Source organism: Pygocentrus nattereri, chromosome 30, assembly GCF_015220715.1.
Source record: "Pygocentrus nattereri isolate fPygNat1 chromosome 30, fPygNat1.pri, whole genome shotgun sequence".
NCBI classification, from domain to species: Eukaryota; Metazoa; Chordata; class Actinopteri; order Characiformes; family Serrasalmidae; genus Pygocentrus; species Pygocentrus nattereri.
This window is the reverse complement of record NC_051240.1, coordinates 16,301,177-16,328,820: the sequence shown is the minus strand read 5'-3', so window position 1 is coordinate 16,328,820 and position 27,644 is coordinate 16,301,177. Positions and strand designations below refer to the sequence as shown.

General features: G+C 42.7%; 1 protein-coding gene across 7 annotated transcripts in view; it reads right to left on the bottom strand.

The window, feature by feature from the left end:
* The window catches only part of LOC108437687 (unc-80 homolog, NALCN channel complex subunit), a 57,005-nt gene that overhangs the window by 20,932 nt on the left and 8,429 nt on the right, over positions 1 to 27,644 (bottom strand). For 4 of the 7 annotated variants that reach the window (XM_037536476.1, XM_037536473.1, XM_037536477.1 and 1 more), the window contains exons 12-42: positions 26,851 to 27,119; positions 25,070 to 25,387; positions 24,805 to 24,936; positions 23,081 to 23,228; positions 20,070 to 20,120; positions 19,454 to 19,602; positions 18,005 to 18,168; positions 17,275 to 17,483; positions 16,155 to 16,261; positions 15,024 to 15,171; positions 14,235 to 14,407; positions 13,824 to 14,036; positions 12,614 to 12,749; positions 12,395 to 12,528; positions 11,370 to 11,550; positions 10,985 to 11,197; positions 10,731 to 10,831; positions 10,073 to 10,273; positions 9,483 to 9,590; positions 9,201 to 9,339; positions 7,707 to 7,888; positions 7,479 to 7,610; positions 7,158 to 7,344; positions 6,205 to 6,336; positions 5,887 to 6,030; positions 4,246 to 4,346; positions 3,557 to 3,643; positions 3,258 to 3,441; positions 1,643 to 1,737; positions 1,365 to 1,454; positions 1,160 to 1,261 (exon numbers count right to left, since the gene is read on the bottom strand). In XM_037536476.1, coding sequence (XP_037392373.1) covers positions 1,160 to 1,261; positions 1,365 to 1,454; positions 1,643 to 1,737; positions 3,258 to 3,441; positions 3,557 to 3,643; positions 4,246 to 4,346; positions 5,887 to 6,030; positions 6,205 to 6,336; positions 7,158 to 7,344; positions 7,479 to 7,610; positions 7,707 to 7,888; positions 9,201 to 9,339; positions 9,483 to 9,590; positions 10,073 to 10,273; positions 10,731 to 10,831; positions 10,985 to 11,197; positions 11,370 to 11,550; positions 12,395 to 12,528; positions 12,614 to 12,749; positions 13,824 to 14,036; positions 14,235 to 14,407; positions 15,024 to 15,171; positions 16,155 to 16,261; positions 17,275 to 17,483; positions 18,005 to 18,168; positions 19,454 to 19,602; positions 20,070 to 20,120; positions 23,081 to 23,228; positions 24,805 to 24,936; positions 25,070 to 25,387; positions 26,851 to 27,119 — 4,730 coding nt within the window. The remainder of the gene's footprint in view (positions 1 to 1,159; positions 1,262 to 1,364; positions 1,455 to 1,642; positions 1,738 to 3,257; positions 3,442 to 3,556; positions 3,644 to 4,245; positions 4,347 to 5,886; positions 6,031 to 6,204; positions 6,337 to 7,157; positions 7,345 to 7,478; positions 7,611 to 7,706; positions 7,889 to 9,200; positions 9,340 to 9,482; positions 9,591 to 10,072; positions 10,274 to 10,730; positions 10,832 to 10,984; positions 11,198 to 11,369; positions 11,551 to 12,394; positions 12,529 to 12,613; positions 12,750 to 13,823; positions 14,037 to 14,234; positions 14,408 to 15,023; positions 15,172 to 16,154; positions 16,262 to 17,274; positions 17,484 to 18,004; positions 18,169 to 19,453; positions 19,603 to 20,069; positions 20,121 to 23,080; positions 23,229 to 24,804; positions 24,937 to 25,069; positions 25,388 to 26,850; positions 27,120 to 27,644) is intronic. The other 3 variants (XM_037536472.1, XM_037536474.1, XM_037536475.1) reach the window with 3 other exon arrangements.

The following is a 27,644-nucleotide window of genomic DNA, read 5'->3' as shown; positions in this document are numbered from 1 at the left end:
CTGTACTGACATACAGTGAACTCACCTCTTTCCATACAGCCTAACAAGCTTTAGCAGCAGTAAATCACATCTGCTCCACACAACTACAGCGCTGTTACAGCACTCAGTCGCATTTTAATATTAGTGCATGCCCAAGCAACAAAAGTGAAAGAAGTGAGTTCATGCAACTTACAGCCCTGATTTAAACAAAAGTAAACTGAGGAAGCTGTGAGGCTCTGGAGAGCAGGAGAACACTAGCTTCCCAGACTAGCTGTTTTTAGTAGCTGGCTAACTTGCACAGCACAGCGAATTGATGATATTGTAGATCAAACAAGACACAAAAGCACTGATTTCAGTTTAAATTTACCTAAAAAGAAGGACTCTGCTTGTCTGGTGTGATATTAATTAATTAGTTAATGCTTTTACACAGCGAACAGATACATCGCGGTTCACCCCTCAAACACTACGATACAATACAGAAGTCCAGTGGTCTGCTAGCTGGTGAACACTGTGATATGCTCTCACATGGATGTGGTAGGAGTGATGGCAGTAAGGCGGTGTGATCCATCACACCAAGCCAGCTAATGTTTGCTGTACGTACTAAGCAGATGTTTAGCACTCATCACTAGTCTGTTTTCTATCTTAAATTATGACTATAAGAAAAATTTCAGCTGTGCTTTTCTGGCTGGTAAGAACAGCGTACCAGAACCTTTCTCCCTCTGTCCCATGACAGGTTTGTGAACTGTTCCACTGTTTGGTGAGTGTTTGTCATGTTCTGACAATAAAGGATCATTTAAAACAGAAATTAACCACCCAGGAGTAAATAAACAGCCTTCAAACTTGAAAGAAATAACAATTTGACATTTATCATGGTATTGAAGCGGGTCGTGAAGTAAGGAGGCTCAAGTTAGTGGAGAATCCCGCGGAGGGAAAACTTTAATTTAACGAGACAAAAACGAAACTCACAACTCGCTTCCAAAACAACAACTCAACTAAAACCAACTAGTGCCTCCCCCCTTGAGTCTCTTAAAGGGCTAGACCCCGTTGAGTGACTTAAAGCCTGTCCGTTGCGGATTCGCTCCAGTCGCGAGTAGTAGCCCCTACAGTATTTATCGAGATCTACTGAGCTACTGCACAGGACTAAACAGACATCTCTGAACTCGGGACACGAAGAAGACACCTGTTTCTGAATGAGCTCCAGGCCTTTCTCTGGAGCCATGTGGACCAGGTTCAGCTGAGGTGACACTGACCGCCTGAAAGGGTAGATGTCTCGTACGTATGTCTGAGAAGGACATACAAAACAAAGGAAGTTGGTGAACGCACCACTGAAATAATACAATGCATGAATCAATCCACATAGATAAGCTTTGCAAAATTACAATTACCTTGGCATAGTGGATGAGATTCCAACGCTTGTCCATTAGAAAGTAGTTGGCTGACCGAGCCTCTGGAATGTTGAAAAACTCGAGGCATTCCTGAGAATAAATATGGTTGAGGTAAAGTGGTTAGAAACTTGGTACAGAATATTACTACACACCTCCTTTTCCTTTGAAATCTAAGCAAAACCACAATGAAAATGATAAGCTATTAACCTTTGTAAATACACGGATGTCTAGTGAATCAGTTTTATGAACTGTCTGAAAATGGTCTGAAACAATGACACCTTTAGCAGAGCTTCAAACTGTGTATCCTCATGCACTGGTAACTGGGTGGGGATGTCACACTCATTCTGCCCATGGACCACCAGGGTCTTGGTTCCTGTGGACACCAGCAAAATGTAACTCTCAACAGGTCAGAATCAACATTATATCAATTAAATCAGAGATACACTACTAGCAGCATCTTATGAAAGCTCCACTTGCTCCACAGGTCACTGAGCTGGTCATTACTATCCATTATACAGCAGTTAGTTCCGGCCACGCGATCTGGTTGGTTGAGAAGGGCTCTAACCGTGCTGTACCACTCCGTTGTACCACTCCGCTGAGACTTAAGCCATTTGAACCTTTTATTTTTTACTTTGTGCACCAAGAAAATGGACACTTTTAAGATCACATCTGACCGACAGCTGATTTGGTCAGACATGGTGGTGGATATTATAAATAAATACTAAAGCACATTTGGATAAAATGTTTGCGTCACTGCCCTGCGATGGACTGGCGACCTGCCCAGGGTGTATCCTGCCTTCCGCCCGAAGACTGCTGGGATAGGCTCCAGCACCCCCCCGCGACCCTGACGGAGAAGCGGCTTGGAAAATGGATGGATGGATGTTTGCGTCACGATTGGCCCCTTCCAGTCAACCATGTGCTTTTGTTTTGGTTTCAGTCTTCCATGTGCTTTTGTTTACATGCGCTTTCTTTGTTTTGATTCTTCCCTGTCCTGCCCCCTTGTTTCTTGACTCCACCCCTGATTGTAACTGTTTTCCACCTGTGTCATGTTAACCGTCATTATCCCTGTTGTATTTGAGCCCTGTGTTTTCCCTAGTCCCTGGCTGGTTTATTATGTCTGTACCCCGATCTCTCTGTGTTGGCTCCTTGACCCTGGAATGTTCTGACCCCGAATCTGGATTTGCCCCAAATAAATCGCTCTTATCTCCGCATATGTGTCTGCCTCATCATCGATCCCAAACGTTACAGTTTGACATTTTCTTGATGCGTTTTCTAATTTGTATTTTTCTTTATTTTATGAGTGTAAAATCTTTGTCAGTAAAAATTGCAATAAAAAAAGGATTTTGAGAGCGTGAATTTAATGTGTTGGTCTGTGTAAGGAGCTGGAAAACGAACTGACGTAGTAACAAGCTGCTCGTTAAGGAGCTATAATTAGGAGGAAGGAACTGAACATTAAAACATATTAAACGCCGCGTTCATGGCCAGTTTATTCATTTCTTACTGTATTTATTTAACTGCTGTATTAAAGCAGTAGAACACTCGAGGAGTGAGTTATCACCAATAACATCACGGCTGTGATGATCTACAGCCACCAGATCACAGCTATGATGTTATTTCATGACAACACACTCCCTCTCGAGTTCTGTTGCCTAATTGTACTATCAATGTTTTTCTCTGGAGCCTGGCTGTTAGCTTGATTTCATCTGTTCATTGATTGCATCTGTTAGCAAATGACGAGGGAAACTTACTAACTAGAATCCACATGTATCAACATGTCCACATACTTTTGCCATGCCATGTAGTGTATTTATATGTAGTGGATACAATATGAAAAACTTAATGCCACTAAAGACACTATTTTCTTGTCTCTACATTCACACTAAAGTATCTTACCTGGCATAGAAGCAGTTACCAGCAGTTTGACCTCACACTGTTCCTTCTTCATGGTCTGTTTGAGGTCTTTAAAGAAGAGACCTTCCACATAGCCTACCACCTCCCACAGAAAGGTCAGAGTGGCTGAGATGGCATCCATGCCCCACTCGCACGGTGTCCGCACAAAATACATGATCAAACCCACCTGAGCAAAACATAAATGTGTTTTTAATCTATGGGGACTACTTAGGGTTATACTTGTAACCTAGCAATAAAGATCTATTAAGCAAGCGCACTGCGTTCAAGCAATGAGGTCTTACCAGATAGTTGAAGAGAATGTGTGAGGTCTGTGCAGGTAGATCTCCAATGTTGAGGAGCAGTTTTCTGAGCATGTACATAAGCTCATCCTAAAGAATGCATTTAGCCTGCTTAGATACTTTCACAACAGAATCATCTGCAACACTCTGTATTATGACTTAAAATACAGGCTGATTCAAAAAGATTCGTCCGACTTCAAAGTGACATATTTTTACGACCGTAAGGCGCCGAGGAACCAATCACAATCCAACTGTAAGAGGGGGATCATAGAGTTTCTGACTGGCTCCTTCAGTCTGAGAGGAGATGAGACCCCTGAGCAGAAAGCGTTCTGCGTCCTCCACGTCAATAAGAGTGAATCCGTCAGAACTGTGCCGCAGGATTTATCAGCAGCAGTGAAGCTCCAGCAGCTCAGAGTGTTCGGTGCTGGTTCCACAGCACTGGATGATCTCCGAAATCCCACTGCCGACACGCTCAGTCCAGTCTGGGATGAGTTTGACTGTGGTGTTGATGTCGTCCGTACAGCTGGAGGAGGTTCAGACTGAGACCTTGTACAATTACATAATCAACTTTATGCTCATTTAAACCGTTTACAGCTCACTGCACTGATCTGTGAGGATTTACAAGTGAAATAAACCATTTTGGAATCGGATCAATCTTTTTGAATCACCCTGTCCTATTGCCATTCTCTCACCTGTCTGTTACTGACAGTAAGTTTCTCCAGGAAATGGCGAAGCACAAGCGCAGGGTCTTCAATCAGACAGTTCCACAGCACCTGCTGGGCCACGGCACTCACTGTGGGAAGAACATAATGATGACGATCGTAAGGGATGCGCAGCCATTGTGTAAACTCATGTGTGGGAAGTCTCTCAGACAGAACTAGAGTTGCTTGATTTTTCTTCTCAGGGCTATTTTACTAATACTAATCCAGCACGTACAAGTTACAGCGCTCTCCACAAATACTGGCTGCTCTGGTAAACGTGAACAAAACAGGCAATGAAATATATTCAAGTACAATGATCGAAAAATGCCAGGTAATTAGTATTTTTACCAAGATTTCTTTTCACCATTTCTCACCAGGTAATAAGTATTTATCTCAATTTGATATTAGTTAGTAATACCTTTAAAGGCTTTATCGTCCGTTGGGATCTACTAAGAATCGAAAGCCAGGAAGTGAGATAATCAACCAATTTGTGCGTAGTTGTACTTTACCAGTTGTACTCAGTACCCGTTTGTAATATAGTTGCATATCGTCATTGTCGGGAGAAAACCTTGTATCTCCAAAATGGTAACTTTAGAGGAGAAGGAAAAAACCTGCTGTAGATTTAATGGACGTCAATGGAACCAGGCGTTTTTCCAAGTCATTTTGGGCCGTTTCTTTTGGTCCATTCATCATGAAATTTACACACAATGTAAAAAACAACAGGTCGTTTGAAATTATGTCAAAAACCGAAAAATGACAAAAATGGAGATACAAGGTTTTCTTCTGACAGCAGCGATAAAATGAACAAACAATAATTAAATCACAAAAAAAACTAAATTAACGTCTGGCAGAAGACTCGCGATGGTAATTTGGTGACCAAAAAGTGCTTGTAAACTGAAAGCTTCTGCATTAAACAGTGCTGTGTTATCATCCGTTCACCGTTACATTAAAAAAAGATTAAAAACTCATGAAATGTCTGCAGTTTCCAGTGACTGACCACCGAACGTCCTTCTCCTCATTCAGCGGTCAATGGCTGCTTAGCAAATGATACTCTAAAGGAGCTACATTTTTTTGGCGGAATAATTATGTCGATCGTTATCAATTAATTAATTAATTAACAACTTAAATAAAACATTGCGTATTGTAATATATTTATGCTGGCCGCCGTTTTATACAAGCAATAAGCCTCTCGAGGCTGTGCGTTACTGCAAGTTTATCATGTGGAAGGGAGTTTTAGGCACTTCGCATCATGCCATCAAAAAACACCCTTCCCCGTGATAAAAATCACAGTTAGAGGCGGTCATGGGTTGGAGGTTAGGGAACCGGCCCTGTGACCAGAAGGTCGCCGGTTTGATTGCCGACAGCACATGACTGAGGTGTCCTTGAGCAAGACACCTAACCCAACTGCTCCCTGGGCTCTGTGGACAGGGCTGCCCACCGTTCCGGGCAAGTGTGTTCACTGTGTGTGTTCTCACAGGTGTGTATGTGGCATTTCACTTCACGGATGGGTTAAATGCAGAGGTGACATTTCCCCCGTTGTGTGACTAATAAGGGTCTCTTAATCGTAACCCGTGGCTTACTGCTTTATTATCATCATCTGCACAAAATCAGGTCTCTCTGACGGTACCCTACCTGCAACACCATCCTCTCGAACTTCTCCATCCTCCATTAGGTGAACTATGGGCAAGACTGCAGCACAGATGCATGCTGGGAAAACAGACTGGGGTGGCTGCAGCATGTGATGTGTTGGTGTGTGCTCTGTGGTGTTCTCATCATCTGAAACATCAAGCAGATTATTTAAACACTTTCTGTACAAAATCCCACTGAACACACGACTCGGTACCTAATAACAAGCCAGCATTCAATTTCATGCATCACTCGATATGAAATCCTCTTCCATTTGCTTATTTATTTACACAGGAACAGTGCAACATTAACTCAGTCTCTTACCTTCAGCACTGACCACCGAGCGCACAGACCACACTGAGCCCCGACGGAATGAGTAGTTCCTATGAGAGTTGCTGGAAGCACAGGAGGGGCTGACTGACAGACGACGAGAAGCCAAATTTACCACATCTTCTGCTGGCAGAGCAGAAAACACTATATATTACATGTGAGCTTGATGACGGAATGAAATGGTCCTGCTCTTATAAAGACCACTTAAAAAGGGCAAAGACCCTGATCTGACTTTAGTTCACAGTGGGATAGAAAAACCACAGCAGGTGGTTGAGCATTTTCCTACACAGCCCCAAAATTGTGGAATTCTCTCACGACCTCTTCGGCACTCAGACACACTCACTACATTTAAAACTAGACTCAAAACTTTTCTGTTTGCACAAGCAGTTTGCTAATATCAGTTGTTGCACTATTAACTCACTAATATCTCTCCATAAACAGACCTGTCCTGTTCAATCAATCAATAAAATCACTCTATCAATCAATCTCTCTCTATCAATGTCTTTCAATCTCTCTCTATCAAGGTCTTTCAATCTCTCTCTATCAATGTCTCTCTCTCTCTCTCTCTCTCTCTCTATCAATCTCTCTCATTCCTTTTAATTGAGCCCCTGAGTCTAGAGTCACCAGAGCTGCTGCAGCATAAACTCAAACTATCTAATTAACCATTGCTCCACCTGTTTTTACCTGCTTTGTATTCTAATATTTATTCTAATGCTGTTTCTGGTGTCGACCAGAAGAGGATGGGATCCCCTTCTGAGTCTCAGTTCCTCTCAAAGTTTCTTCCTCTTGCTTTTAGGGAGGTTTCCCTTGCCACTGTCACCACTGGTGACACTCATGGGCGCTCAGACCAGGATTTTTCTGTAAAGCTGCTTTGTGACAACACCTGCTGTAAAAAGCGCTATACAAATAAACTTTGACTCGACTTGAAACAGTAATCAGGAACCGACCCTCTTCCTCCTGCTCAGGCGGGGGGCTGCAGGTGGGTTCGTAGCAGGCCTCCTGAGCGATGGGGATAGCTGTGATGATGCTGGCCTCACGACCCAGCCTCCTCTTCTCCTCCTCCTGCTGCATGTTCTTCAGGATGTGCTCTGCACGCTGGTGAGAGCGGGACACTGCGCGAGCTGAGAACGATTTCTGGACGGAAAACAAAAGAAGCACCGCAGAGGCATTTATGAGTAGAGAGATACAGAGATGAAAAACGGGTACAGTTGGTATAATTTAGGTGGTAATCGTATGGTCTCATGCGTAGGCCAGTGGGCAGAACTTACAGACTGATCTTCAGTGATTGCATCTGGGACAGTCCCAGCATTTACCGGCACCCATGGTGGGTCAAACATGGGCACACAGGGCATTCCCAGAATAGGAGATGGCAGAGTGAAGTTAATGCTGGGTGGAGGGATCTATAAAGGCACACATACACACACAGGACATCTTAGATACCTTACAAATAAATTCGAGCCCATAAGTCTGGCCAATGTATCACTGAGTGGCTGTACCTTAAAGATCTGCTGTGCACCCTCCTCCATGCGAGGCCACACCTGGTAGCGAAACCTCCAGATTGTGTAGAACTTGAGCACTGAGTTGATCCTCTGACTGGCTTCATGATGCTGAAACTCAGCCATCATCATCTCAGTGACGGCATCAGGCACCTTCACAGCACACAGAAGGAACATGGCAGCTGCATGTTTATGAAAGAGAGGAAGAAAGGGAAGGTTAGAAAGAGACAGACATATTCTCGCTCATATTTCAATGCTACAAGTGGAGAAATTCTGTCAAAACGGATATTCTAAACTTTGAGAACTTTCAGATTAAATTGCTACCGCTACTTTCTAATGACTTCATGTAAAGTTAGTTGTGTGCACAGTCCTGTTTTGCATAAACGACTATCATTTCTTGACATTGAAACAACAGAAAAAAGCTGGAAGTGCACATTCTTATATTTATTGATATAAAATACAAATCTAAAGAAAATGCACTGCATAACTGGAACATCTATGTAATTAATTACCTAATAAAGTAATTACTTTTAAACCAGACAACAAAACAGCACCTGTAACTCTAGACCTCTAAAGGTTATTCGCAGACAGCTGCCATTGCACAGTTGTAAGTACAAATTCTTATTATTTCGATTTCAGCGTGATGGCGTAAAGGCGCAGACAATACCAGACAGAAGGGGTGGGCAATATGTCAAAAATATCACATATTGATACTTAAAAAAGTACATAAAACATTTAAATACAAGACACATAATATGTATCATAATATTATAATTAGATTACTAGATAAATATTACATACAGACAAAAGAAACCAACAGTGCCGCAGTTGTAATTTGCCTTTAAAAAAACGTGAATACAAACATTTATATCCAGCCCTTCACTGCAGTAAATACAAATAAACTGGCACTAAACTGTTTAAACAGGTACTGGACTGTCACTGGGGTGGTTCCCTCAAGGCTCCATCTCAGCACCTTTAGTCAGGGAACATAACTGAACCATAATCCACTGAAATGATCTGTTCTAAGCAGTACTGACTTCACACACCCCGCCTCGCCTTGCCTCCAGGCTTTTATTCTACTGCTCTGTTTTAAAACAGAGCGGCACGGTGGCGTGGTGGGTAGCCTCACAGCGAGGAGGGCCTGGGTTCGATTCCCCGGCCGGGCGACCGGGGTCGTCTCTGTATGGAGCTTGTATGTTCTCCCCGTGTCTGTGTGGGTTTCCTCCGGGTTCTCCGGTTTCCTCCCACAGTCCAAAGACATGCAGTCAGGCCAATTGGACATGCTAAATTGCCCCTGGGTGTGAGTGTGTGTGGCTATGTATGTCTGTCTGTCAATAATATTGATGATAAAAGCATACCGTTTATCCTGACAGCAAAATTTATCCCAATAATATTAAAATATTGTCATACTGTCCACATCTACTAGACAAAGTAAATAATCACTGGAACAAGGATGCTAATCATGGGAGGAATAAACAAAGGACATAGACAAACCAGCAGCAGCAGCCATATGCTCATCCACGCTGAGCAGCAGCTCCCAGGCAGCCGGCTGGATATCTCCATACATGTCCTCTGTCAGGATGGGGGCTGCTTTTATGAGCAGGGACAGAGGAGCCGGAGATAGACTCATCACCTATGCACAGTGACCAAAACATAGCATAATTATACAGGAAATCCTGATGGGAATTATGCAACAGTGCTTCAGGGCAATAATCATAATAAGGACCTTCTGTTCAAATGTCACACAGTCACGTAGTGTGGAATGTAAAAGAGCACCTGGGTTCGGATATACTTCAGCATCCCCGAGTCTTTTTTCCCCTCTGCATTGCTGTCAGTGGGACGTCTCTTCATTGAAGGGGTCCGCAGGCACGACTTGTCCGAGCACTGGAAAAGAACCATCAGATTCCTGCTATTAACCCTTGTGTGGTGTTCAGGTCTGTGGGACCCATTTTCAATGTTTACCAAAATTAAAAATGTGAATTATTTTATTTTTATTTATTATTATAATGTGAATATTCGGTGCTGTGTCCTTCACTCTGATCTCCTCCTACACGACCTCTGTGTGTGTGTGTGTGTGTGTGTGTGTGTGTGTGTGTGTGTGTGTGTGTGTGTGTGTGTTTTTGTGAGGGTTGACAACATGGACAGGCTGCTGACTGGCTACAGCTGCTATGCTGGACACTTGTAATACTTTAAATATCTGGTAGTTTTACATAAACTCTGACTGTAATGATATAAAAACAATAATGTGGTGGGTCCAGCAGACCACTGAGTAACTAACACACCAACACCACACAAGGGTTTATCATTACAATACCAGTAGTCTCTTTTTGTCCTTTGACTGATAGTGATTTTGGAAGTTTGGGCACCTCTTTGCTCTTCTTGGCACGTGTGCTGATGCCACTGGTGGAGCTGTTCTCTCTCAGGCTGTCCACAGTCTCTCCGTACAGCAGTTTGATGGCACGGACCAGGCGGGCACAAGAGCGGCTGTGGCGCTGGTAGCAGCGCGGGTGGCAGAAGTCCACATGGGTGCAGATAAAACTCTGCTGGTTGCATAGTAGGATCATAATCTGTCAGGAGAGAGATGATAGTATATGTTTATAAAGCTTTAAAAAATAGATAAAAATAAAACTGCCCTTGTGGCTTGTAGAAAAGTTTGAACACCCTTCTAAGTCCATATTTTGTAACATCCCTTTTTGTAGATATCACAGCTTTCAAACACTTTTTCCCCATTAACTTCCATTTCTTAATGACATTTTGGGTATTGTGAACTTGGAAGCACTTTGATATGTTTTTACAGCGTTCCACTGTTATGTAGGCATTAGTCACCATCATTTTCCGATCCTCAGCCAGCAGTATAGAGGATCCCATGGTTGGTGAGTGTTAGCAGATGGGTTAAAGAGTCAGAGAATTGGTTATGCTCTAGAACTGTCATCAGCAGAGTTCACTGTCATTAACAGAGTTAAGGCACAACGAGTTAATCAATTTCTGAGACTTTACAACTGACAGCAGTGTGAAAGCACTAACATGCAGCCATGACATGTTGCGGTGGTAATTGTCCTCCGCTCCCCCAGTGCTGCCAGGACCTTCAGGCTCAATGCTGGGCTCACTGGCACTCCAGGGGCTCCCTAAAATCAAATAAAATACACCCACATTTTCACCATTGTGATTCCTGTGCCTGAATAGATTATGACATACATGTAACCATAAAAACATTTTTAATGCTTGATTTATCTAATCTTCACCTCAACACAACTGCTAATAATTAGAGGCTTTCACACCTATATCGGTGACCGTGTCTCTGCTTTGAGACAGCAGACGATCAGACTCAGCATCGTTCTCGGACTCCGAGTCCTGCCGGGACATTTTGGTGCTCTTCAGACTGCCAGCCCTACGGATGGAGGAAAGGGAGCCTCCTTTTTTCACCTTGAAACTCCTCGCCCCTTTGATCTGCAGCAGGCGAGAGCCTCCGATGCGGATCTTCCTGATTGGAGCTGAGAAGTGCAGAGCAGAGGAGATGTCCACAGCAGAGTGTGTGTGTGTGTATAATATATATATATATATATATATATATATATATATATATATATATATATATATATATATATATATATATATATATATATACACAAACAAGACCATTTAGCGTCTACAAAACAAACATACCTAGAGGCTCTTGTGAAGATTTCTTTTCATCATATGCAGTATCAGACTTCAGAGTATGACTGCTGCTGTTCAGGGAATCATGACCATCTTCATCATCTAAAATTCCCGCAAAACTGATTTTTCTCTCATAGCGATGCCGGCCCAGCTCTGGGTCCAGACGCAGCCTGCAACTCTCCAAATCCTGAAATAAATTAAGACTTTAGGTGGATTTGTGAACTGCCTATCATGACATTTCATAAAATAAATCCAAAAATTTAAAGACTAATTTTACAATTTAGAGGCACAAATTAGCTCTTGCTGTGCAAGTCTTTGCTTGCCAAACTTCTAGAGCTGGTTACAGTAAATCTGCAGTCATGGGCTGGAGGTTAGGGAATCAGCCTTGTGGACAGAAGGTTGCCAGTTTAATCCCCACTGAGCCAACTGAGGTGCCATTGAGCAAGGCACCTAACCCCCAACTGCTCCCTGCCCCTAGTGTGAGTGTTCACTAGTGTGTATTTGGTGTTTCACTGCACGGTTGGGTTAGATGGCGAAGGCAAATTTTCCCTGTTGTGGAGCTAATAAAGGTCATTTAATCTATTAATCTGCAAAATCTTCACCTCCTAAAATCCAGGCAGAGGCTTGGGCTGACTGACAACAGTATAGTGACTCACCAAAGATTGTGCATATCTTGACTGCCAATCAAGTTGCACAGTTGTCAGAAAATGCACTCTGTAGCTTTAAGAGGCACTTAAGTAACTATACTTATCCCTTATTCTTCAACTTTTTAAAAGATGTTTTCTTTTAATATGTAGTTCACGTCCATGCTGGGGGCTCTTGCTAATATCTCACTGTACTTTTGTCATTTGCTGGTGTCTACATGGCACCATCAGACAAAAGTATATCCTAAATCCTAAAAGGTATTATTCAGTAACCACCGTGAATTTTTCAGTAGCTACTATGGAACTAATATAGAAATGATGTAGTCATGGGAGTGAGGAACGGAAGTCTGGAACCAACCACAGTTTGGAATAAGTACAGACACTGACCACTAGAGGCTCTGTGCGAGGACGAGGAAGGCACGGGAAGGTCTCTCTCAAGAAGGTGGTGATCTCCAAAAGCAGCTGACAAGCAGACATCTTCAGTGCAAAGGGACAGGCACATTTCGTAGGGTTGACTGTATCTGCAGAAATGCACATGTTACAGACACGTTATGATGCGCAAGAAACATTACCAGGTTGAAACTTAAAGCACATTCTTTCTCTTACTGTCATCCAAGAAGTCCTCTTCTTCATCTTCTTTCCTTGCCCTCCTCTTGCTCTCATCATCATAAATAAAGCCAAGGATGTTAGCTGGGCTCTCGCTGTCTGAGTGGCACAACTCACTCAGACGGGTGCCAATCGCCTTTCAGAGAAAATACGGAGCAAAGGCAAGAATTAACTCTTAAAAAGAAAACAGATTCTTAGAATAAGACGATCTATGAACTGATCTTCATTCTTTGGGCCCTTCAGTCACACTTTGCCTTCTCATGATTTGAAAGAACTTAATCTGAAAGATCAAACTGGAAAGATCTGAACACCCAGTGATCCATCAATCCATACCCAGCCAAGAGCAGCTCTGCTGTTAGAAACTGATGAAGACGAACTGCTGAACACAAACTATGTAACATTACAGCTTTGTTTGCCAACAATATCTATAAAACTAAAAAAAATCAATATTGTTATGTGTCACCAATAATACGGGGTGATTCACAAAGATTCAACCGATTTCAAAGACCCATATTTTTATTTTTTTTTTTTTACAAATGTGAGGCGCCGAGGAACCAATCACAATCCAATTGTAAGAGGGGGTCATAGAGTTTGACTGGCTCCCTTCAGTCTGAGAGGAGATGAGACCCCTGAGCAGAGCGTTCTGCGTTCTCCACGTCAATAAGAGTGAATCCGTCAGAACTGAGCAGCGGGATTTTCATCAGCAGTGAAGCTCCAGCAGCTCAGAGCGTTCGGCGCTGGTTCCACAGCACTGGATGATCTCCGAAATCCCACTGAAAGAGCCGTGAGAGCAGCGACGCCCGACACGCTCAATCCAGTCTGGGATGAGTTTGACTGTGGTGTTGATGTCGTCCGTACAGCTGGAGGAGGTTCAGCCTGAGACCTTGTACAGTTACATAATAAACTTTATGCTCATTTAAATCGTTTACAGCTTACTGCACTGATCTGTGATGATTTACAACTAAAATAAATCATTTTTTAATTTTTGAATCTTTTTGAATCACCCTGCTGGTATAGATGATACCTTGGCCTCCACAACTGTTTTCTTAGCACACTTAAACCCGTTAATTAGATAATTAACAATGCCGTCCTTCCTGAGTGGAACTGGGTATGTTGGATCAAGAAAACTAAAGCCAAAATGTGCAGCCCCGGCACAGTTCAGGATCAGGATTAGGGACTTCAAGGTATTCAGGGACTTGTTATTACTTACATCCCCCCACTGGTAGAAATGCTTGGCTGCGTTCCACTGGAGTTTGTTGTTCCTTTTGTTCCCCGCCACAGGTGATCGTCCTCTCGAGAGCCCTCGCTTGGTAATGTTGACATGGTGACCTTTCATCCACTCCGGCCAGTTACCACGGTTACAGCGGTGCACAAAGCGGGCACACTCCAGGAAAAGGGATGCCCTTGCCACCACTGGAGCTTCCTGGTGGGAACATGTCAGACAAATACACGTCAGGAGCGTACACAGGGCAAAGCACGCTCCAAATCAATCGCTCATGCAATGTGTACATAAGGAACAGGTGACACAGAAAAGGCCATTATCTCTTTATCAGTGGTCTCTCTATCAGCTGTGTTATCATAGTGATGTGTCCGTGTTGTGAGTAGAATAATTAGAACCAACCAGGTCCAGTGCGGCAGCTAAAATGGAGGCATCAGGGATGGTTCCCGGCTCACAGCAATTCAAGAGGAACTGGAACCTTTTCATGCCCTGTCTAATTGCACCCAGGTTCACTATGTTCTTATTTTTCATAGCCTCCTGGCTAGTAACCAAGCGCTCCTGAAATCCATGGCATCCTAGCGGTGGTGAAACAACAGTACAATGTCAACAAATGGCAAAAGTTACATGACAAAGCTGGTCAAATTTATGGCCCAACAGTACAACCAAACACAACAGTACAATGTCAACAAATGGCAAAAGTTACATGACAAAGCTGGTCAAATTTATGGCCCAACAAAACAAAAGCACACATGGATACCATTAATTAAAATATTTTCACAATATATATTTTTTTCTTGTTACTTTGTTTTTTTTTTAACTAATGTCAATCTCCAAGTGTGTAAACATGATCAGATACAGCTGTGAATATATGATGCTTATGTACTTCCCCACTTAAACATCCAATACTTCACATTTAGGCATCTCTTGTGGAGAGCTGAAAGCTTCAATTTCAAGCCACGGCAAGTCACAGCCAGGACAGGCGGCAAAATAACATCGTAAGACACCGTCCTTCTGCCCGCGGACAACTTCCCACAGAGACGCACAAACACAAACGCACAGAGCTGGCATGGAAGATGGTAGAGAACACTGAGTGCACCAGAAGCGCAGGACAGGACACGGACAGGCACAAACACAGAGCATTTAGCGGAGGTCGGGGAAGGGGGGCGCCGGGCGAACACCCCAGGGTTCTACCATCTTTCTCCTCTGTGTGGTGAAGCTTGGATGGGTTCCGCCGACCGGACCGCCATTTACCGAGCCGCTTGAAGAAATTTTCCTCCTCCTCCCGGCCGTACTCCATAGCGCTTCCTTCGGACAGCTTCACAGCACTAGTGAACTTCACCTGTGGAGGAAAGTGCAGGAAACTCGCAATGATCTTCATTTAAGTAAAAACTACAGCTGTGTTTAAAAAGTTAGTTGTCAGCCAAAACGGTGGGTCCTCAGTTGGACTGTCCTACGAAGAATCCTCCTTTGTATTATGTAATGCAAAACCAAAGTCTATCCAGGCTGATTTGTTACGTCATCGGAAATGAGTTGGAGCACAAAAGGTTAACGGAGAAAATGTGAATATGTTGGCAAGCAGAACATTGTTGTGAATAATGTAACATGTAAATCAATTTATTTGTGTAGTTTGTGTTTATTTGCTGAGAAAAGTGTTAATATTTAAATAACGCGACCCTGACGGAGAAGCGGCTTAGAAAATGGATGGATGGACGGATATATACACACACACACACACACACACACACACACACACAATAAATAGTGATTTTCTTGAGTGTGGAGTTCTCCTCGAGGAAGCCCAGTATTATATGTAGTTAAAAAGCAGCTCCTGGTTTGACCAATCAGTGCTCAGTAAATTGAGCTCATGATGTAATTGATGATATTAACGAGTCTCTGTGGCGGCTGTGAAGGTGTCAATGAAAAATATGGACCCGAGAAATTCTTTTTATTGTTTTTATGTTCATTTGAATTTATTGAATTTATTGAATTGAATTTATCCTACTGTATATTGTGATAAACTCACTGCTGAGGTCAATTGTTTCAAAATTTGCTTAGATGCCTAAAACTTTCTCACAGTATGGTATGTAACTATACAGTGGATGCTGTCAGATGAAAACCTTAAAGACGCAGAAATGTAAACACTGTTTAATTCCAAGGAATAAATAGAGGTCGGAACTGGTAATGCACAAATGAATTATCACTGTTTTGAATGCATAAAACCACAAAAACGTCATAAACAGACCATAAACGTTGAGTGATCAAACAGTACTTTTTCTCTTTAAGAGCAATTTTTTTTCAGCAGAGTAGCTGATTTGATCTCACCTTGGAGCTCTGCCTGATGAAGGACAGTCTGTCCACTGAGCTGATGTCCAGCAGGTCCTCTACCCCGTCAGCCAGTCCCGACAGGGAGGACCGCTTCAGCCAGTTTCCTGCAAAGGTGCAGCAATAGAGAGGGGTGAATAACAGGACACACACCTGCTCCAACTAAAACAGGCCACCCATTTAATTAATCACTTGCAGAAATACATCCACGTCACATTTTGTGTTAGGAAAAAGCACCACCTATAAAGGGCGGCCTGGCAGTGCGTCGTTAGGACGATGCTTGGTTCAGTTGGAGCAATAACACCTTCATATATGGCTCAGTAATCAAACCAGCAACATGGAATGGAAATGAACGGGATCTGTGGCAGGACAAAAGGTACAACAGCTCTCATGCACAGAGGCATAGACAAAGACCCTGAAGGTCATTTTACACACGGGCAGCAAACCAGACAGACGATACACAGAACTTACAAACATTTAAAATCTATTCCACATATTCTTCATTCAAAAAGCTGCAGAGCATATAATGACCACACAGTAACACACACCCACACACACACATACGTAGGACGGAGAGAGTGAATGGAAGGCGGACAGTCCGACGGCATGCTGGTGGCAAAAGAACACACACACAAAAAGAGACATATGAATGACTGTGGTCCCCAGATTTTCATATTTTCAGTACACCAATAACTCATAAGCCATGTGCACATCAAAGACACATGGACATCTAAATTCCAAATAAACCACATTACAAAGTTCTGTAGGCCTTATAGCCAGCAGCTGGGTTGCCAGATGGAGCAGTAACATGTTAATCTCACAATTGTGCACATGGCCTAAAGATTATGTAATGAGACATGACATATGTCTATGATACACACACACACACACACACACAGTGACGGTGAGCCAGAAGCCCCAATAACACTGAAATGTCAAAAAACAGACAGGCAAGAGATGACAAGACCCGAGCAAACTAATTTTTATAACATCTGAATAATTTCTGATCTGATTCTCGGTCAGCCAGTGAATGATGAAGTCCCATAATGCAGCTCATTAATAAGGAGAACTGGATGCAAGACAGACAGACAGACAGCCATACAGCCATACACAGACACACCTATGGGTAATTTGAGCTTTTTGCGCAGTGAGATGCGTCGGGAGCGCGAGCGGGAACGGCGGTCTGTGGTGGTGCCCGAATGGGCAGTAGTGCACTCAGACGTGTCTTGCTCTGACTGACTGCTGGTGTCGCTGGCAGCGCTCTGGGATTTGAACATCTTTCTCCAGAAGTCCTTCCTTCCTAAAAGAGCCCCGGGGATCTGTTCCTCACTTACACAAACACACACAGCAACAGATGTTAGATCAATGCACAGGAATTGTTTGAAGATGCGCCAGTCAAATGATTATTTTTATTAGAAGTACCGACAGCCTGCAAAATGCACTGATCAGGTGTAACATCATAAGCTCACTGTCCATTTTATCAGCTCCACTTACTATAGGAGCAATCTGTAGTTCTACAGTTACAGACTGGAGTCCATCTGTTTCTCTGATACTCTGTTACCCCTTTTACCCTGTTTACCATGATTAAACTGTCTGAATAAGCGAAATGTAATGGCATGTCATAGAATAAATCAATACTTGGCAAAGGGTAGAGCAGCACTGTAGCTCTCATGATGCTTGTATCTGTAAGCAACGTAAAAGCAAGCAAACCACACTAAGATAAATGATCCGACACTTTTTCACTTTGGCCAGCCTGCCTCCTTTAAATTTAACAACAAGTGGTGCTGAATTGGGTTAGACTGAAGTAGTGTGCGTTCCAGTAACTGTGTGCAGAGTACGGCGGGGCTAACCTTTTTTGCGCACTGGGCTTGCCGTCCTCTTTCTCCTCAGGTTTCTTTGCGGCATTGAGTTTTTCTGCACTGTCCAACAGAGCGCTCAGGGCCACGCGACGGAAAACGTTGCCATGTGACTCTTTGATAAACTGAACCAACTGCCGAATGTCGCAGTACAGACCCTTTTCAGTGTGAGCAAGGTGTGTGAGAGGGAGAAGGAGAGGCAAAGAGAAAATGCTTTACCGAGCATATCATTCTGATGGAGCTTTCCTAAGAGCATTGCCAACACACATTCAATTCATCTTACGATGAAAAACACACTTTAATATCAGTGGTGGACAGTAACTGAGTAACTGAGTAAATGTAATTAGTTTCTGTACTTTAGTATTTTTGGTGTATCTGTACTGAAGTTTCTCCGTTTCTGGGCGACTTTTTCCTTTCACTCCACTACATTTCAGAGTCTAATATCCGACTTTTTCCTCCTACATTTTGAGAAATCTGTGGTTCCTTTTGGTTTCTGTGTGTATAAAAACGTAACATGTCAAAACGAAAGAAGCGCAAAGCCAGAGCACCAATCAGGGCCCAGCGGTCACTTTGTTTAGAGCTGGTTTTGACCTGTTGGTCATACCGACCCAGTGCAGCACGCGGTTCAACGTCAGCGCAGCAGCGTAAAACTTTGGGAGAGTCTGTTCAACATAAATGATGAACTAACCTAACTTTGTGTAAATAGAGCTCAATATAGAAATATGTCCACATATGCAGTCGAGACTGACGCGGCTTTTTTCTGAATTTCTACAAACACCATTTCATTTTATAGTAAATGAGTTTGGGCTGGTTTATGTTTATGAACAGACGCCTACAGATCAACATAGTAAAGGAGCTCATCTGTGATCCTGAGTTTAAAGCCAGTTTTTATTCAACTTAAACTTGGAACTAAGTTGTAAATAAATCTGAAACTGAAACTTTGCTTGTGTGTAAAAAGTGATTTCAGAGCCACTCGGTTCTCCCTGATGGAAACTGTTTACCTTCAGTGTTTTGTGCTTCTGATCATTTTAATAGACGTCAGCGTCACTAATTAATGACGTTCTATTAAAAGACTGGTTTACCAAGAGAGACGCTGGAGGACTTTCACCTGAAATGAGTTCATGAAGCCAGTCTGGTTATAAAAATGATAACAGGACATCAGAGCCAGAATTACTCTTTTAGTACTTTTACTTTATACTTAAGTACATTTGAAGGGAAATACTTTAGTACTTTTACTCAAGTTGGAGGTCTAAAGGGAGGAACTTCTACTTTTACTGGAGGAATATTTTACCTTGGGGGTCTCGACTTTAACTCAAGTACATGGTTTGTGTACTTCGTCCACCACTGTTTAATATAACACAATAAACACAGAAGCTGTGAGACTGCTCATAAAAGTAATGAATCAACAGCCTAAACTGGACTGGCCTGGGGTCTGGCCCTCACCAGATTCTCTGGGCTGTGCAGCTCATGTGTCGTGGAGGCACATCTGGTTATAAGGGATTTGAACATGCAGCCCACCACCACTGCCTCCATGTTCTGAGCCAGAGATTTATCACCTCCTGTGGCGAAATTGTTTCCAAAGCCAGCCTTGTCTGAAAACACATAGGAGCCACCTTAGATGCTGGGTGTGAGGCTGGAAGTGAAGATGGAGCAACTGAAGTGAGGCTCAGGCATGAGTGGGGGAACAAACAGGGGAAGCCGTCAGCACATACGAAATGGAAGAGGAAAGGGGGCACAAAGATCGTAAAAGCACATATGAGAGGCTGACGCCAAAGGGATTGCAGGTTTGAAGGGTTGTACACATGCAAATGTCTGCGGCCTGATAGTCTTGGACCTAACAATCAGGTCATGCTTCCATTTTACAGCACTGGGGATTTGTTTTTTTCTCACAGATTTCGTTAAAACTGGTCTTTTGAGAAGAAACCTTTGCATTTTTGGTGGGGCCAACAGTATTTGTCCAAATCTGGAGGCGAGAATGTCACCTTAAGACACAGGGAGGGGTGCAGGAATGGGAGTAATGCCTAGTTTTTGGCTGTAAATTTAGATATTGTGTATCTACCGAAGTTTCGCTTATTCGCCCTCCTGGACCTCTCACCTGCACTGCCGTATTCTGCAAGAGAAGAAATGCGGGGCAACATTGGTGTCAGGCCAGCACAGACATGAAGCTCTCAGGAAACACTAACCCACCCCAAACATACACCAACCCACACACACACACACACACACACACACACACACACACCCCGACATACTCACACTCATGCGCACAAAACTCACACTCCAAGGGACCTTCATGGATTCATTATCATTCCACTCATATGTTCACTAACTTGCCAACAGCTGGAAGTACTGTAAGTGAATTAAAATTTAGTTCACATTATTTTCTCAATATTTGGGAAAATAAGACAACCTAAAAACGTACTCAGCACTGTCATGTACTAATATTAAGATTGGCAAGTCTGCTGAAAGGATGAGTGACTGAGTAATGGAGGAAGAGTTACTGATGCACATCAGTGTTTTACGGGAAGACGGTAGATCTGAGGGCAGGCCTGGGGAAAAAAAAAAAAGATGACTCTTATTATATACTTATAAACCCAAACTGCCCTTAGAGCCCGTACCAGTCCCTAAAACACGGTTTATACGGGAAAAGGGAGACAGAAGGAGAGGTGCAGAAGTGGAAGAGGAATGAAGGGAGAACAACAAAAAGACATGATCAGCATTTCCAACACAATAATTCAATTCCCTGCTTAGTATTTTAGAGCACATGGCTAATTTTAAGTGAAAATAAATGTATTTCACTTCACTGTTTGTGTAATACTAAATCAGGGCGCAGGGGAAATTTGTAGGAAGGGAGAGAATGTTGTTATAATGAAGTCTGATATATTATTTCTGGAAGAAAAAATAATTTAAGATTTTTAAAACAATATACATAACTTTCCTTTACTATTAACAAGTTTAAATTGTGTCAAAATCATGTAATTTTCTGATTTTTTTTTTTCAATATTGTGACCAGGCTTCCCCCCACTTTCTCCCACTAGGGCTGGGAATTGCTCCATTTTTTCAATACTGATACCAATATTGACACCTCGGTTTTGGTCTGATTCCCAAATACTTTTTTCGATGCCTTCCTACAAAATACATATCAAAAGTTGGCTTGCGTAAACCAGAAATGAGTGTGAGGTAGAGGCATCCATCGACGTTAAATCAAAGCCTTAACTGACCTGAACCCATGCCCCAAACTGACCAGGTCTGAGTGATACCGCTAAATGTGAAGCCCCAAATCGGAATACCCCCAGCCAAATTATGTTTTCCTGACATTCTAAGTGGGAGTTAACACATCAGGTACAGTGAGCAAAACTTAAAACAGGCCATTTTTCTGCAAACTGTATAATTTAATACATTGGCTTTACTTTTTTTAATATACAGCTACTGTCAGAAGAAAAACCTCACATCTCTAAAATTGTAAAAACCTGCTTTACTTTTAATGGATGTCAACGGAACCAGAGTTTTTTCCAAATCTTTTGGGCTGTTTCTTTTAGTCCCCTCATCATGAAACTTACAAAAAATGTAAAGGGCAAAAGACATTTTCAAATTATGTCAAAAATTATGTCATGGTGGTTGGTTAGTGTAGTGGGTAACACCTCTGCTTTCTACGCTGTAGACCAGGGTTCAATCCCCACTATACCAATAAGAGTCCTTGGGCAAGACTCCTAACACCACCTTCACCTACCTGTATAAAATGATCAAACTGTAAGTTGCTCTGGATAAGAGCGTCAGCCAAATGCCGTAAATGTAAAAACTGAAAAATGTTTTTCTTCCACCAGCAGCGATGTTTTGTTTTTTTTTAACCAATAGGTTAAATTAAACAGTAATTGTGGATTCTGCAGAAGTGTACTTATGTGTACTGTGTACTTCCTTTCAATTAAAAAAAAAAAAAAAAAAAATCAACCTGTCATTTAACCAGGGGGCTGCCAAACTGTCGCATACGACTGTATAGCCGACACTGACTTGGTGCAGGTACAAGATATTTGTGCCAGCTATGAGCTTCTGGAGAACGGCTGCATCCAGAGCAAACGTTGCTAAAGAGATGGTGTGCTGGTCCTCCTGCCACCACAGCCCAAAATAGCCTCAAATCCTATTTGCTAAACGTCTTCTCTGCTTGTAGATTTGAGAGAAAATGCATGAAGTGCAGTGCGTAAAACATATGTAGGCACATTCTTTTAGGCAAAAACAAATCTAATACATCAAAGTCACCAGAAAACAAACCCAAGCTGGACGCTGCACATGAAAAAAATCGGCGAGGACCAGCCCGAAAATTATATCTTGCTGAGCCTCGTCAAGCTTGGACAGACGTCTTTACTGACGGTCTGCAAATTAACAACTTGCGAAACAAAAAGTATTCCGGTCTAGACGTTTGAACAATCATGCTTACTGACTCACAGACACTGAGAATTTTAAAATTTGACTTCAAAATTTGGTATTTATTTGTAGAATTTTTTTGATATTTAGTAGTAATTTGTCCGTCGGTACCATAAAAGTATTGAAATTTGATACCCAGCCCTATTTCCTACGTCCTTAATTTGAAATAACGCACATTTACTTTCTGGACTTTTTTTTTTAACTGTCCAAAGTGTTTTCAGGGATCATGTCACACCACATATAACGATACTTTATACTAAAACAGACAGACTGGACAGAGGCTGAAAAGACACTGGCAAACACAGAAAGCCTTGAAAAACACAGAGAGAAATGCAGTCCGTTAGAGACAGAGAAGGTTTTATGTGTCATGATCTTCTTTGATCACTTGTGGTGTTATGGAAGTGGGGAATTATGATTAATTATAACGCGTTAAATCGGCTATGCTAATAACTCACCTATAGTCCATTCTGATTTCACCCAAGCTGAGAGAAACGTTGCTGTCAAAATAATACTTTGTTTCATGCCAGCTCAAAATTGACACTTCTGCTTAGTCTGCATTTTGTGCTAAATGATGTGGGTTAAAGCTGTTTTCACAGGTTTGGCATGTTTATCATGTGTGATAAAGCATGGGATATGGCTTTGTCCTCTTACTGTCAGTGATGGGCTCCATGCAGAAGCCGAGGAGAGCATGCAGGAAATCCACTATGTTGTTGAGTGAATCCTTGTTGACGTACTCTTTCATAGTCTGCCGGAACTGCACTTTATCCAGCTTGTACAGACTGGTCAGGCAGTTCTGGGCCTAGACATGGTAAAAGCCGCACAGTCTGAACACAGTCGAATTGCTACACTATATAAAAAGAGAAAGTTAGGTGCTAAATATCATAAGAAGACCTGAAATACATTAGAAGTGTGCGATACAAAGATACACCGGTCAGGCGTAACATTCTGACCACCTTGTTTCTGCGCTCATTGTCCACTTACTGTATAGCTGCACTCTGTAGTTCTACAGTTACAGACTGTAGTCCATCTGTTTCTCTGATACTCTGCTACCATGTTCTTCAGTGGTCAGGACCCCCATGGACCCTCACAGAGCAGGTACTATTTGGGTGGTGGGTCATTCTCAGCACTGCAGTAACACTGACGTGGTGGTGGTGTGTTAGTGTGTGTTGCGCTGGTCTGAGTAGATCAGACACAGCAGTGCTGCTGGAGTTTTAAACACCTCAGTGTCGCTGCTGGACTGAGAATAGTCCATCAACCAAAAATATCCAGCCGGCAGCGTCCTGTGACCACTGATGAAGGACTAGAGGATGACCAATACAAACCGTGCAGCAGCAGATGAGCTGTCGTCTCTGACTTTACATCTACAAGGTGGACCGAGAAGGTAGGAGTGTCTAATAGAGTGGACAGTGAGTGGACAACTCCAGCAGCACTGCTGTGTCTGATCCACTCACTAACACACCACCACCACCACGTCAGTGTTACTGCAGTGCTGAGAATGACCCACCACCCAAATAGTACCTGCTCTGTGAGGGTCCATGGGGGTCCTGACCACTGAAGAACAGGGTAACAGAGTATCAGAGAAACAGATGGACTACAGTCTGTAACTGTAGAACTACAGAGTGCAGCTATACAGTAAGTGGAGCTGATAAAGTGGACACTGAGCGCAGAAACCAGGTGGTCAGGATGTTATGCCTGATAGTGCGTATGAAAGACTTAAAAGTGCTAACGTTGCCTCTTTTGTTGATTTTGCACTTTGGTGGGTTAAAGTGGCATTTTTTCTATTTTTAACAGTTTGAAACAAATAAACAGCAAATAATGTTGTGTATACTGCAACTTTGACATATAGTACTGAAAATGTGATAGTTTGTTCTATTTGTTCATTTAGCACACGCACCATGGGCTTCGGATTATAAAGGAAATCCAAATTGGCCCAAAAATCCAAATTGGCCAATTTGGCTGTAAAGAAACAAGAATAAGATTTGGCCAAGAAAATTCATGACTACTGTTTACCTAACAGTGTAGTCAACACAGTATATCGCTGTTGTTGGGAGAAAACCTTGTAACTACATTTTTGACGTTTTTCAGCTTTTGCCATAATTTGAAAAAGCCTGTTGCCCTTTATATTGTGTGTAAATTTCATGATGAGTGGACCAAAAGAAATGACCCAAAATGACTTGGGAAAAAGTCTGGTTCCATTGACTTGCATTAAAAGTAAAATGTGTTTTTTCCTTCTCCTGTAAAGTTACCGTTTTGAAGATACGAGGTTTTCTTCTGACAACAGCGATATCTTTATCTGGCTCTGGTCATTTTTTTAAAGATCATCTTGACAGAATTTTAGGGGAATGATTAAAAGCTAAAAAGTAGAGCAAAGTGACCTGCATGCGCAGACGATCTCCCGAGAGTCCTCGATGGCCTTCCCCGCAGCCATAAGCACAGCCAAGAGACTTCACAATCTTAATGAGCATGGTGAGAGCCAGTCTGTGAGTGCTGAGGGAAGAGTCCTCCTCCTGGGAATATAACACGGATGGTAATGACGGTACAAGCATCTCTAAAGACACCACAAGGTTAAAAAAAAACCTGCTTCCGTCCTAAAACACGTTCAAATTAAATATGGAACTAAAGTCAGTGGAAGACACACACCTTGTTGTCTTTGTTGTTTTTAATATCATTTCTGCTTCCTCCTCCACTTCCTCCTCCTCCATCATCATCTCCACTCCCTCCACTAGGCGCTGCCCCTGTGCCCCCACTCACACCACCCTGAGCCCCGCTCACACCTTGGCCAGCTCCTTCTTTTGAATGCTCTGCCTCCTTTGCCTTGTCCTCAGGTTTAGACATCTTCTTTGCCATGCTGGGCACCACGCCCAGCTGCAGGAGACACTCGATGATGTTGAGGGCCACGTCACAGATCCGTGAGCTGATGTCATGTGTGAGGACAGCATACAGTGCTCTCAGGACAGCCTTGAGATATAATGAGAGCACAGAAAATGAGAAATCCTGGTCATAAACCTCAGAGAAGCTAGATATATGGTTCTCCAGCTGTTCTCAACAACAGTATAGCTAAAATGTGACAAAGAGACTCAAATTCAAGGCCAAATACCATACATGACGCAGATGTTACCACTTAAATCAGGCATACACTGTGCGATTTCAGCCTGTTTTTAAGCCCATGTGAATATTATGATCAGGCCGAATTTCCGCTTTATCAGTCAAAGAATAGAATGGTCTCCTGACATTCCTGTCAGGAATTTTGGTCTCTTGTATTGCAGTTGGAGCCAATCTCACCAACCTATTCTTGCACCCAAACCACACATACATATATAACAATCACAACCAATGCCAAATCCATATATGCCAACTTATACCTAGGGGCAGTCGTGGGCTTGAGGTTAGGGAGCCAGCCTTGTGACTGGAAGGCCACTTTGATCCCTTGAGCCGACAGTACATGCTTGAAGTGCCCTTGAGCAAGACACCTAACCCCCAACTGCTCCCCGGGCGCTGTGGATAGGGCTGCCCTCTGCTCTGGGCAAGTGTGAGCACTGCCCCCTAGTGTGCGTGTTCACTAGTGTATATGTGGTTTCGATGCACAGACGGATGAAAGGGTAACTCGATTTAATTAAGTTTGAGTACACTGAATTGCCAGGTATAAATGTTAATCTAGTGATTTTTTAAAGGCTGTGAGAGACTGTATTGTCCTGCCTATGTAAATCACCACAATGCATAGTGCAACAAGAGTTAGCAAAGCAGCTGCTGCCACGATTGGCCCCTCCCAGTCCTCCATGTGCTTTTGTTTTGGTCTTGTCCATGTGACTGCTTGTTTTGTTTCTTTCCGGTCCTGCCCCCTTGTTTCCACACACTGCCCCTGATTGTAACCACCTGTGTCCTGTTAACCCTGTTGTATTTAAGCCCTGTGTTTTCCCGTTAGGTTCCTGGTCTTTGTTTGGACTTTGTATTGTATTGTTTGGTGTCGTATCTTCTGGCCTCTGTTATTTGTCCTAGTCTCTGTTTTTTGTGTTTAGTCTGTATTCCTTTTTGTTATGTCTGTGCCTCCATCTATCCATGTTGGCTCTTTAACCCTGGACTGTCTTGACCCTGAATGTGGATTTGCCCCTAATAAATCTCGCTTCTCTCAGCATATGCGTCTGCATCATCATCACTCCCCGGCGTTACAGCTGTAATTTTTGCATTTTTAATTTCGCATTTTTGCTCCAAACTCAAACGCACCGTGTGCTGTTTTAAATGAAACGGCTTTATTGGAAATTGTCCACATTGAGTTTCACTTACACTGTGAGCACCTATATTGCAGCTTTTTGTACACAATGTGAGCAAACAAACCATAGGTTTCATCTATACACGATGGGTAATTTAAATGTACAGTGTGAGCTGTCATCCTCAAAGGACAACATTTCTAAAAATCCACTCACAGTAAGATCCAGCATGCCATTTTTCAGGATGAAGTTGTTGGTTCCCTCGATGGTGTCTCTTTCTTCCAGGCATGAGTAGTTGATGCACGAATCGGTCAGACTGCGGGGCAGGTTGGAACATGCCAGCGGCTCACAAGGCATCTCCGGGATGGGGTTGGGATTGCACAGCTTCTTAATGTGCTCCGTGAAGAAATCAGTGTAGCCCACATTAAAGGAGGCCACAGTTGTGTTAAAGGTAGCCATGGTGATGGTAGAGATTTGGGAACGGACTGAGAGACGAGAGACCGAAAGAGAAAGTAAGAGATATAGTTTTGGTTGATGAGGCTGCAAAGCAGAACAGAAAGCTTCTATAATATTGTGGTTACCAGCTTCTCAAATTATAGCGTCGCATTCATTTATTTAAATTGACTTGGCACTTTCATTACAGGAGAGGAATGGTAGCTTTGTCTTGCAGGGCTGCTGTCAAAATAACAGTTAAATATTTAACAGATACCATGAAAAAATGTACATTTAAAAGTAGAAAGTGCCTATTTTAATGTTTAAACCTATCTCTGCAATGGCTCCTAATTTTAGTCACAAATAAATGCTACCAAACACACATTTTGCCATTGATCATAAACAACCTATATAAAATTAATCTATTTTGACGTTAAATTTGGCATTTTAATGTATAGTAGTACTTCTGTCATCTGACAGCTTATCAACTCAGCCAGTCTCAACAAACATCTACTTTTAATAGTTCTATCTACAGCCTACTTCAGATGACAGACCTCTTCTGATAAGCCTGTGGAGCT